This window comes from Strix aluco, chromosome 4, assembly GCF_031877795.1.
Source record: "Strix aluco isolate bStrAlu1 chromosome 4, bStrAlu1.hap1, whole genome shotgun sequence".
Lineage (NCBI taxonomy): Eukaryota > Metazoa > Chordata > Aves > Strigiformes > Strigidae > Strix > Strix aluco.
This window is the reverse complement of record NC_133934.1, coordinates 46,017,441-46,030,965: the sequence shown is the minus strand read 5'-3', so window position 1 is coordinate 46,030,965 and position 13,525 is coordinate 46,017,441. Positions and strand designations below refer to the sequence as shown.

The window sequence follows — 13,525 nt, the reverse complement described above, 5'->3', positions numbered from 1 at the left end:
TGTTAGGCTGAGCCACATATACACTTTCTCTCCCCATGCTGCTCTGGCTAGCTCAGAAGGACATTACTCTCCACTAATTATTTCAGGGAAGGCTGTTTATACAACCTGATGACTCACTGGTATAGCTGTATATCTGAAACAAAGGTTACTCTCCAGTCCCCCTAAAAGTGCAGCTTTCTTTACAATAATTGGTGGTCATTCTTTACATTCTTCCCTGAGCTCATTATTTTTGCCCTTCTCCTCTAAGTCTTCCTTCATTGTGGGGGGGTCAGTCACAGTGAAACACTGTCAATATAGTATAAATGTAAGGGTCTTGACTGCTGGACTCCATCTCACATCTCTCTAGTAGATATTCATGTTCTGAATCACTTTTGCCTCTCTCTCATTTACTATGTTCTGACTTGTTTTTTTCTGAATTTGCCTGAAATCAGGATTTTTGAGATGCAGAGTTAAGCCTATGCTTTTCCCCATCACAACAACTGTATTCACAGAGAATTTAATTCATACTTATTCAGCTGTAATGATGCATAAGTATGAATTAATATTTATATATGTCTTTTTTTATTTCCTATATGTTCTACATTTTTGTTGCTAACCTCAGAACAAAAGTCATCAGTAAGTTTCTTCAGAATCTGCTTACAATGAAAACCAAAATGCAAAATACAAACTGTTGAGAGGTGAACAGGACTTTCTCCACATCCAGGTGTTTCTTTTGGAGAGATGACTAGAGATACAACCTGAGCTCTTCTATCTCAAATTGCTTAGCAAGTTAACAAATCTTTTATTTCACTACTGAACCATATTATAAATGTACCTATTAGGTCTCAACAAAATGCCCAGAACAGTTTTACTTGAAAAGGTGACCAAGGATACACTTAAGTGGCTATGTTCACATTTAGACATATGCTGTTCTCAGCAGGTTAAGAGACCTTATCTACAATGTTGTTCTCAAGTCCCCCTTTCCTCTGTTATAGCTGTTCTTCAGATACTTAGAAAGGAACACTTACCTTCACATATTGCACCCTGTGCAAGTTCTGTTATCAGTTTAGGATTTCCTAGAAGCCAAGAAATGTATTCCAGATTTCAAAATGACAATACCCTTGGTTAAAGATGAGATGTCCGGCACTAAGGATTTCAAGTGACAAAACATTACTTTTTGTGTTTTGCTTAAGACATATTTTAGTCCAACCTTAACACTTGGGTTTTTAATTTGCAAATGTGCATTTAAATACCTGCTGCACAAGCTCAGTCAGAAACCTGAACAACTGAAACAAATTAACATTGCTATTGTTTCCATCCCTAAGCCATAATCATAGAATCACAGGATAATTCAGAGTTTTGATGGGATCTTGGCAGATCTCTGGCGCAACACCCTGCTCAAAGCCAGTCCAGCTAAAGGTCAGACAAGCATAACCCAGCCAGGTGTTGAAAACCTCCAAGGATGGAGTCTGCACATCCTTTCCAAGCAACCCACTCCCACACTTGGCCATCCTCACAGCTTTTCCTTATATCCACTCTGAAACTCTTGGTTAAATTTATCCTGTTGTGTCTTTTCCTCCTGCTACACACAGCTGTGAAGAATCTAGCTCCACCTTTTTTTAAGCTCCCCATAGGTACTAGCAGGCTGTTATTAGGCCTCCCTGAAAATATTTTCTCTTCAGGCTGAAAAAGTCCCTTTATCTCAGCTCTTCTCATAGGGCTGCCAGCAAAATATGGAAGCTGAGGTTCTAGCTCTTCCCCTCATTCAGATTAATGCTTTCAGTCAGGCCATCTGTATTCAAGAAAGCTGAACTTCAACTGTAACAGCTATGAAAACAACCATGGCAATCAAGTATTTGTCTATTTTCACCAAAAAAAATGGTGAGAAGTTGTGACAATTGTTTACACATAGAGTCTGGAAAATATTATCAAAGAAGCAGTAAAATTATGGAATGCAAAAATTATATCACAAGAAATACCATAGTCATTAATAAATTTATGCTAGAAACCTTCATTGTTTTAACACAGAACCTAGAAAAGTTTTGGAGGATTTTATAAATAAATGTGGAAAATAAGTTTGTGATAACAGTCCTATAAAGTCTAATATTTTGCAAAGATGTTTTAAAGGAAACAAACTTATTCTTTGCATATTGATCCCTGTTTTGAGCATTTTTCTGGTTACTTGTGCAAGCAAGAAAGGTTTTGGTGCTGGCTTTTTTAAAATTTTCTCTTCATCCATAATAACCTTTATCCTGGTCTTATTTCCTTCAGTGAAGCTCTGAAATTGGCAGAAACAACATACTGTCAGGTCACATTGTTACTGGCTGATACATGTTGCTTGAGTATTTAGAGCTAATTTGGAGTCAGAAGTACTTTAGGATTAGGTATTGCTGCTGAGTGGCTTTCTTGAGCTTATTTTAAGGAGTCCTCTATGTCAATGGAAAATGTTGGGTACCTCCAAATTAGAGCGTGGAGAAGCAGAGGATGAAAAAGATGGTCTAGAGGTAGCTAATGGAACTAACACTGGTATAGGACACCTCTATGACTTCAGTTTGCTACTGAGAACTGCTGGATGTTTTGGATCTGAGTTCAAAAAGCTGAAAACAGCCATCTAACCTTTGAAGATGTGGCCTTTCTTTTCTTTTAAAATGTAGATGCAGGAAGAGCGAGCGAAGGCTTCCTCCTTTTTTGTACTCTATCCAGTGGTGAGAGCTCTTGTCCAGGATACACAGTAGCCTGGTTCAAATCTACACATTTGCACAATAAAGTCAAATCAGACAAAATCAGAATCTGTTGACCTATAAAATATTTTACAAAGTTTATCCATCTGTATTGGTATTGCCTAAGGTTGTTTGAGAGAATGATTGGCAGAATAAGGATAATAAGTGAAAATGTTAGTTAATGAGGTTTTGAATTTTTATAATATACACTAGGCATGTTCTTGTAACAACTAATTGATTCATTCTTCCAGAAGCTCTTGAAATGCATTACAGGTGTTCACTTCAAAATACCATCAAAAGTGGAAAAAATGAGTACAGATGACTGGTAATTGTATTTTTTTTTTTTTTTAGAATTGAGACCTATCAATTTATTTACAAAATATCCTGCAAAGTATCCTGTTACTGGTCTTTTGCTAGGTAAAAACAAGTGTCCCAATTAAGCTGATGAGCTTTCTGTTGAAATCAAACTGAGTATCTTGTGGTAAGTAGGCAAAATGATGTAATAACTATCTTCTTTTATTCATACAACATTTATAATTTGCAAGTCTGTTATCTTGTAATCCACATTGGGAAATATTTCATTCCTAACTGAAATGCAGACACTACCTCCATGTAACAAAACAGCTGTTCAGTAACATGAAGAAATACCATATTCAAGCTCAGAAGATTCTATTAATTGAAAGAAGTTGAAACTGCTGATGAAGTGTCCCTATTTAAAATCTAAATAATACTATAATAGTCTTAAATGTTCAGATGCCCTTTAACCAATATTTAACAGACAGCTTTACTTAATGATATGGTACGAGCAGGAGGCTCAACAAAAACTCTTTTAACCTCATTGATATAACTTACAAAAATATGTAGAGTTCTTTGAAACTTGTTTCATCATTTTTTCCATTGAAGTTTTTAAAGACATGGTTATACAAGATATATTTCTTATGCATTTTCAAAGACATTTTTGGACTTATGAACTTTTTGGCACCATATGTCTAGATGTTTGAAATAATTTATGGGAAATATAATTAAATGCACTTAATGGGTTGTTCTGAGCTCAGTTTACCTATTTATACAGATGCTTAACTAGCAGTCTCTCACAATTTGATATAAACCAAGCAGTCAGAAAGTATATAAATGAAGACAGATGATGATACTCTGGACCACATGCAAAAAGTTAAAAATTACAAGATCATATTTTAAAATAAAAATACCTGCCAGTTTATAAAAGAGAAACTTTCAAAAAAACCCCTGTTTTTAATTCCCCCTAAGTATTGATTGATGTACATGCAGTAGTGTAGCAAATAACTAGCTGTTTATCAGTATGGAATAGTAGTTTAAAAGATACCTTCAGGAACAGACTATTAAAAATGTCTACTGCCAAACTGAAGGGAAAAGTATCATTTTTTTTACTTTGGCACCATTTTTTCTTTTCTTTGATGACTCTTAAAATAAGATTGACAGAGCCTTTTCTCTGTGCCTCATAAATGATATATTTTTTCAACACCTTAGCAAAGGCACCTCTATCATCGTAATCCCTGATGAAGACCACTCTGCCTTGTCCTCACACATGCTTCTCAAATTCATTAGTGTACAGGAACATAATGGAATCTTTCAGCTGTAACAGAATTTGGTCATGTACATTTGGCTTCTATTGCATTTCCATTATCTTCCATTACTTTTCTCTAATGTATTTTCATAAGAAAATCCTAAATCTTGAAAGTTTGTAGCAGCTTGTGAAATAATAATAATGCATTGCCACTGCTTCCAATAGGATTCAAAATCAACTGTTGTTACATCTGGGTTTGTATTAAGGGAAATTTGAAATACTGAAGACAGTGTTTTATTTTTCATTTATTCAATGGAATCAAACAACTGGACACCAGAAATCTGTTTCAATTCCTTAACAAAGGAAAAGAAACAAATCATGGTCTTAGAGCCATTACACTGGACTAGCTAAACACAATACAGAAAATTGGCATAGTCCTTTACCAAACTGCTTTAGCTAGAGTTAGAGACATTCTTAGGGTGGGAATAGAGAAATTGGTTTAAAACAAGAATTCTAAACTGGTTGGGACAGTTTCTACACTATACAAATTACTGTGATATTATTGGCAGTCAAATCTGTTGTTTATTAGTAGAGATTTTGGCTTCCTGTTTCATATAATGAGCAACATAATTTATTCAAGTTTTAAAGCTTCTCCAATTGCCAGATGTTGCTAATACAAAAGAATAAGATGCTGCCAAAACTGACAACCGACTTGGACTTTGATAGAGATTTTAAGAGATCATGCACAACACAGGACAGCTTTCGTTGTCAAGGGAATCTCACTATTGTCATGGGATTAAATTCTTATCTTTAATGTTAATGGTTAGGCAGGGAGAGGGCAAAGCAAGTGTACAATCCACCTACACTGAGCAGACCGGACAGGGAATTGTTTAGCTGTGCTACTGGTGTGCATGCTTCTCGGTTTGGGTTTATATGGGTTTATATGTTTGTATAGCTTCTAGACTAGAGGTTTTTGGCTCCAGAGGCTAGGCATGAGAATAGACATCTGTCTATAGTCTATTTACTCTGTGTCTAGTTGGTGAAGAGATGAGCTTTAATTTGTAGCAGCCAAAGGAAACTTTTCCAGTTAGTTAAGCTCTTCTAAAAAGTTTTCTTTCCATACTGTATATTATTTTATATATATAAATATACTTATTTATTTCTATAAAATATATAAATATATATTATATATATAAAATAATAAGCATAATAATAAAATAACAATATATATAAAAATAATAAGCAGATAAACTTCCTCCTACCCTGCTTTTAAATAAAGTCTGTGTTAGATGCCACTTCAATGTGGCTACATTGGAGCATTCACCAGTCACGATTGTTTAAAATTTATGGGGTTTATTCTCCTTTTGTCAAGCATTTTCTACATACAGAACATTCACGTGGTGTAAGTTACAGAAGAAAAATGCATGAGACAGACTACTGCAAATAAGTAACAGACAGTTTACATGATTCTTGTTTGTTCACAATGGAGAAAAGTTGTTAAAAAGGAAAACAGATTCAGTAGCTAGAAACGTAAGGAGAGTCTTATCTTAGTTAAATCTACCTACCAGGAGGTTTGCTCAAGCTAAAGAGAGATCTACTGTACCACACAGGGCAGGATGCTAAATGCACACAAGATTACAACGCTAGAAAATTCCAGATTTCTAAGCAATTTTACACAATCTAAATTGCAATAAAATTTTGTTTAAAAAAGGATATTTTTTTCTGATTGCCTTCATTAAATGGAGGTCAGTTTAAGAGTTTATAAGCATTCTTTAGCAAAAACATAATAAAAATAAAAATACTCCCAAACTTTTAAGTCATTGCTCTAAGTCTGGATAGTTGTTTACTGCTGGCTTTCTGATCCTACTGACTTGTTATTCTATTTCCGGGAATCTTATTTTTCCCATTTACATGTTTAACCATTGTTAATATTAGAATTCTAAGTAAACAAACTATAAAAAATACAAAGATTCTTGTTTGGTTTTTGCACTAATCCAATTGGATGCATGGAATAGAAAATCTATTGAACTAACCAAATGATTTAACAAATATGGATTAATGGTACAATGCATAAGCAAAAATGTTATCTACTGGTTGTAGACTTCAGTTCTTTGCATTTTCAGTGTCTTAAAATGCATTTTGTTTGTTTCAAATAACAGTTTCCTCAATGATATAAGTGAAGCTTTGTGATGTCAGTTTTTTAGAATGTGGTTTACTCTGAAAGGATAAGTGCAATATTTCTCTTTAGTAGAACTGAAACGCCTTGCTGATGAAACCCTGTGATAGCTGAAAAACCTAATATCTATTTCTTTCTAAAAAAAGGTTAAGCTTCTGCAAGCAACTCTCTCAACTAAGACTTGCCATAAAAATAAACTCCTCAAATCGCAGTGATCAGAAAACACTGCAAATATAATTTCTCCTTTTTTTCTCTCCATGTATGTTCCACAATTTGAGACTAGAAATTTGATACCAAAAGTTTGTTTCCAATGACAAGCAATCCTGTAGCCACAGTGGGAATGAATTATACAATTTCTATGCTTTACCTTTCATGTGAGACTTTCGCTTCAAGGCACAAAAAGATTAAACAGTGGACTGGACAGAACAGGACATAACGTTTTAGTCAAAGGTTGTACAATAGCTCTTATTTTGTGTCTGAAGCAAATCAAACGAAAATTTGAATCATATTTAGATCTTCCATTTAGAAATGCAAAGTATCATATTAAATTCCCTGAAGCTTTTTGTGGGTTTTTTTCCTACTTCCTTTAAAATAATGTATGATATTTATCATCAATTTCAATATTTAGTCATTTCAGTCAAACACAATATCATCTGATAATTAATGAGTACCATTATTAAATAGCCATTGTTTTAGTAACTTTTATGTGGAAGCTGAATCAAATTGTGTTCAAGTCAAAGAAATAACAGGTATAGAAGGGTCTAACAATTTAAAATTAAAATTGTGTAAATTTGAGGAATGGTGTAATTTAAGTGCAATGTACAGTAAAACTACTAATTCAGTAAATATCTAACACAGATCCTTATGCTTCTCCAACCCAAATTACTGTGTTGCCTCTCTCAACTTCAGTGATTTCACAATTTAACTTATTGAGACGTCCGTCCAGGATAAACAGAGATTCCTTGGAAGGGGTCATGAGATACTGACCAAAAAGGCCACTGTCTTTTATAAGACGGTTCTTACTGTTCCAAGGCCATTCGCCTGCCTTGACAGGCTCCTTCAGACTCTTCACCATCTTAACCTTACCAGAGGAGAGCTCCATGAAAAGAACATCAGTTTGTGTGCTGGAGCTGCAGTAGACGTTGTATTGATGAGCTTCAGTGAATGATGGCTGAAAAGCTACATCAGATATGTGCAAATTAGTGTGAATGTCAAATGCATTCTGTATTTCTCCTCTCATTGTTATGGACTGGATCCTCATGAGACCTTTTGCATCATCAATGCTGACAAGGTAGTGTCCATCTGGAGAGATATGTGGTGTGCCTGTTACGTCGCCATTGTATCCAATCACAGAATCAGTAACACTATCTACTATAAGCTGTGGTAGGACAGCCCCAGTGGTATCAGGCTTACAGCAGATAAAAAAATATCCTCCAAGATGTGTATAAGCCAGTGACTGAGGAACACAATTATAATCCTTTAAACTAATTGTCTTGATGTACGACATAGTTTCTAGATCAATTTTCTGAAGCACAGGCTCATCCTTATGAAGAATAAATCCAAACCTGGAAGGAAAAGCACAAAATCAAAGAAAGTCAGAGCTACTGTGTGCATTCTGTACAAACGGGGAAAGCCATTATATACAAAGTAGATCAGTTAATATGTGCAGCAGAGTATTGCTATATATCTCAGCTTCAGATGTTTCAGATATTAAGCAGTTTATAATATTTAATTTTTAGTGTTCTTGTAATTGTAATTTAGAGTGCATCCATAAAATGTCTAAAAACCATTTATCTGATTAATAGGAAAAATATTTTTTTCCTTCTGACATAGGGGAAAAGGTAAACATTACTCTGAGCATATCTATTCAGTTATAACTTTTACAAAAGCCAGGAAGGAGAAAAAGATTAAATATCAATAGATAGTACATCCCACATATTTTAATTCACTTCATATAGTTCTTCGACTTTCTTGGGAACATCAACTTAACCCAGCACTCATTGTTATTCAGATAATTATCTGAATCTTTCTCATTTTAATTCAGTAGAAATGAATATCATAAAAGGATTTAGGTATATGCCTCCCGACTGTCTAAGCCCCATATTTCTTACAATTTAAATGACCCTTTATGCTTTTCCATACAGCAAGGAATTTTCACTGAACATGAATAATATGGTTAAACTTTAAAATCCTAGAGCTGAATGTTTATAACATTTTAAATATAAACTATATGACTATTCTCTAATGTTAACATATAAGTTCTGACTGAACTATCATTTGACTATATATATGCAAAACCCACCACTCTAAGTATTATGGAGTCATGTGAAAGTGTATTAGTTTTGCTTATAATCTAAGTAGCTTTCACAGCACTTTTCCCAAACAGCTGTTTTCCTTTGGCACATTTCTTATAACATTTTCCTCTGAATCTTTGATCATAAGAATGAAGCTGCATGCTGATACATAATCTAAAAATACCTTTCACATCCTGTTGATTTAAAGCAGTATGACAGACAGAATATTCCAACCATTGAGTTGACAATAGCACAAAATTTTCACACTATACTTTGCAATCCTGATATATTTACTAATCAGTGGACCACCAAAGAAACAGGCACAAAGGTTTCAGGACATTATTCAGTCAGTTGTTCTGACATAAGACAGGGTGAATTATATTTGCACTTCCTACTGAACTGATACAAGAACATTTTTAATTTTAGCCCCACCTTCTAAAATCCTTGTATACTGTTTCAGTATCACAGGATCACAGAATGATTTTGATTGGAAGGGACCTCTGGATTTCATGTGATCCACCTCCCACCCAAAGAAGGCCAGTGTGAATCAGACTGCCCACGATTACAAGTTCTGTTGATTATGAGATCATTTTTGCCTTTGATTATTCATCCAATAATAAATAGATGTGATCTGAATTAAATTGTCTTGGTTAGAAAAAGGGTGAGCGAGACTTCACGAAAGTTATGTCAAGATAACTGATGATTACTGCTACTTTTCTATTCACAAGGTCTGTTCTGTCCTAGAGGAAGACTAGGATCATCAGGCAGAATTTGATTTTTAGTTGTTTTGGCCATCTAATACTATCCTTTTCTTAATCTTTTTGGGCAGGCATAAAGTAATTGACTCTTGATTCTGTTATTATGTAGTGAGCAGTTTTTGCTCATGAGAAACAAACTTGTACTGTATTAGGTACGGAATCATCCTGTAATAAAGAAGTTAAATAGCAAGCAACATTCTGATATTTCAAATGTTTATGGTATACCTCAGTGTTAAATAACCAACATTACACACATTAGCAGTGGTTACAAAAGGACAACAGAATTAGCTTACTGATTGTCTTTTACATAACAGCCTTCAATGTAAAGCAACAATCAGTGAACTGTCCAGGAGTTTTCACAAAATTCTGGACAGCTACTTATGACATATCTGCTACTTAATCTTTACTCCTGTAAAACACCAGTGCACCTTAAAAGGACTTTTCTGGATGAGAACTGACTAAGGGCTGGACATTGTCATCACTGTTGGTTTCATTAATATCAAATGAAAACCAAAACTGAAATATCTAGATTGCTAAATCAAGCACTAAAAAATTAGAAAATGTAAAAACAACAAAAAAATACAGAAAGTTACGGTACGAGTTAATGCAGCCAAACTTGTTGACCTGTCAAGTTTATTGTGTATAATCAATCTTCAGCCCTATTTCTAATACAATTAGGTTCAAGTAATTGCATGCAGGCTGCTCTCTCTTCATCCCTGCTATACTCCAGTGTTACTGCTTTGGAATCCATTGGCCACATCTGAGGAGCAGAGGTTGTAATGGGGGGTGGGTTTCATGTGATGTAGATTGGTGGCTGAGTGGAAGATAAACACGCTCCTGCAGAGGGAAGCATGGGGTGAACTCAGCAGGAATTCAACCCACGGCTTAGATTTAGCCTGTACAGGTAGCAGGTTAGAAAACATAGAGAAGGAACGTGAAGAAAAGTGGGCATACTGCTGTGCAAGAAAATAGTTGGTACATGCAAGAGAGATTAGGGTATTTTTAGAAGGAGAAACTGGATACATGAAAAGAACGTGATTATTGTGGAACAGTGTAACACGGGGGACAAAAATTACACTAGTTAATCTAAGAATGGAGAAATTTGTTTAAAGGTGAGCTAACCTATACAGTTCTTGGAAGATGAATTCAATAACACAAATTGGTGAATATTAGGAATATACTAAAATTATTCAATTTTTGAGGTAAATAGGTAAACATTATTATTTTCAAAGAAAAATGGATTTTTCACTTAGGTCTCCTATTCAAATATGATTTTAAAAATTTCTGTTCTTAGTAAAAATGTACTTAAATTACATTTCAATTTATGAATATCTGTATTAAAAGATAAAGTTACTATCAATTAATGATGTCATTTACATAAATTAAGAAATTAATATGAGGGTCATGAACCCTTCTCAATTTTCATTATGTTAATGAGATAAAGGTATATGAAGGCAAGGGAAATATCTAATTTTAGGTCAATGTGATGGCAGGTACTGAATACATTAAATACTTTATTTTCAGCTATTACAGTATTATTTAATCTATTTTAATGTAAGTACACAGTGCAGACATTTTTTGCTTTTGACCTCAGTTTCACTAGTGAACACTAAGAAAGTTTTTTTTGTTTGAGTTTGGTAAGGGCTTTGAAAACATTATTTTTCTCTTTCAGTATACCAATACAGAATCACAGAATCATCTAGGTTGGAAAAGACCTTGAAGATCACCTAGTCCAACCATTAACCTAACACTGACCGTTCTCAACTACACCATATCCCTAAGTGCTATGTCAACCCGAAAATAAAGTTATGGGGAAAAAACAGGAAATCTTATTTAAAAGATAAGGAAAAGGCTCTCACAAAGCTGTTTTTAACTTATGTAGGTACTTAAAACACAGACTTATTTCCAAGTGACATTTTCAGATACACAGAAACATAAACAAAAGCAATTATGTGATTTTGAAAATCACATCAGACACCATCTATATGACTACATGTATAAATACTTTTGAAAGTTTGGCCTATTGTTTTCAGAAACTGTATTAAATGCATTTAATTTTTTTTTCTATAATAAATCAGTCATTTAGCATTCAAACACATTTTATATGTTTTATTGTATATGTGTGTCCATCATATTTCATAGTACCTTTATTTAACTACAGAAAAAGACTTAAAATTTTGCTGTATATTTTGAGTTGCACTCTAGTTTCTATCCCAACTGAGAGAAAACACAAGTAATTGAAACAAAAGTAATGAATTTTTAACCATTTTCTACCACTAACCAAATTTAAGAATCTAAATAAATATATTTTAAACTGGACAAACCCTTAAACATTTTTTTTTCATATATCACATATCAACCTGACAAGCAAAAATAAGAAATCTTTGTGCTGCTTGAAAATCTATTTATTTTAGAGATTATTCCAGCTGATGAAAAAGACCTTTTCTTTCTGAAGTAAAATGCAAAACAAGATTAGCATCAATTATCTAAATCAGCAATTCTTACTTGCTGATTTAAATCATGATTGAAATGAGGGATTTAAATCAGTTTGATTCAAAGAAATCTGCCTTACTTATGAGTACTTGATTAAGCAGTGTTAATGATCAATTTATGTGATATTTTTGCATTCAAATGTAATTTGACTTCAAGAGAAATATATATGTTATTAATCTTTGCTTCCTAAATATTATTCCCAGCATAATATGTTTTTGAACCACAGGTACATTCAGCCCATGTTAACTTTGGTTGCATAAAACCCTTGATTACCAAAACAGTGAACATATTCTCTAAAGTTAAAGTCTTACATACCTTCCCTAAGTGTTATGTCAGTTGAAGTTGTGGAAAGACTCACACTTGACAAGCAGCTTTCCCCACTGAGGAGGATGCTACCATTGGTTTGTCCTCCATCCATTAGCTGGTGGTACCTTCTGCCAGACAAATCCCCTAAATTCTGCCAGCTAAGAGGTCTGCTGCGTAAGCACTCTCCAATGCATGCCATTAGGATAAATTTAGTTATTGCAGAATCATTTAAATGTTAAATAGTGTCTGTTGATTAATCTGGTTGGTATGAATGAAATAGTTTAGGAGCCAGAGCAGATTGTGGGTATCAACTTTCCCACTAGCACACATAGATTTAAAAAAAGGATATTTGTGTACAGCAAGGGACTCCAAACCTTCAGGGTTAATCACATCCTTATTCTAGAGTGACTAAGCAAACACATTTTAAAAGATAAACCAGCTGACAACATATCATGTCTCAAGTATTTCAACCACAACTTACCAAAGCAGTCTAGTTTCTTGTGCAGCTTTATGTATCTCTTTGTAACATTTAGTTCCCAGTCCAAAAGGCACAAGTAAAAAGCTTACAGTATCTTGGATAGATTGCTCTTCCAATTTAAATAGTAGGTTCAGCTTTGTAATTGAGTTTATTGAAAACTAAAGAAACTGGCTTCAAGATTGTAACCAACTTATCCTGATGCTGTATTTGTTGCACTTAGGAGATCTACTGTCCCTTGCTCTGAAACTATTAAGATACTTGATTTTTATAGTCTCCTGCTACAGCAGCTAATCATATATATTCTGATAATCTTCTATACCTGAATACCCATTCACAATGTATCTTACTTTTAAAGTGTGCAAGGGGCAGTTTAATAGAATTTTTTTTCTGCGATTGTTCATTTTCACATTCTTAAATCTTCTCGACTTTGTAGACTTAATTATCCATGCTATTCATTGTGTTCTGCTTATTTCTGAATTTGAAAACACAGCTTTGTGAGATATGCCCTCTCTTCCTTCCTTTAAGTAGCAATTTCTCTAGCCCTGGAAAAATGTAATTCCACTTTCTTGTAAAGTTAACATGCTAAAGACTTTTTGCTTTATAATGTTTACTAGTTCAAACCTTAAAAACCCACTACTTCGGACACAGATGTAAGGTTAGCCTAGAGGTAATGATTTTGGAGCTGAGTACACTGAAAGATCAGCTATGTGAGCAGATTAATACATTGAATTTCAGTAGCAGTTTTTACTTACTGATTTCAAAGCAATTTACAAATATT

At 34.0% G+C, this 13,525-nt stretch overlaps 1 protein-coding gene across 2 annotated transcripts in view; it reads right to left on the bottom strand.

Annotated features, from left to right (window-relative positions):
• Positions 1–5,575: 5,575 nt before the first annotated feature.
• Positions 5,576–13,525, bottom strand: part of FSTL5 (follistatin like 5) — a 332,447-nt gene continuing 324,497 nt past the window's right edge. For both annotated transcript variants that reach the window (XM_074822912.1, XM_074822913.1), the window contains one exon: positions 5,576–7,983. In XM_074822912.1, the coding sequence (XP_074679013.1) occupies positions 7,281–7,983 (703 nt within the window). In that variant the 3' untranslated portion in view covers positions 5,576–7,280. The remainder of the gene's footprint in view (positions 7,984–13,525) is intronic.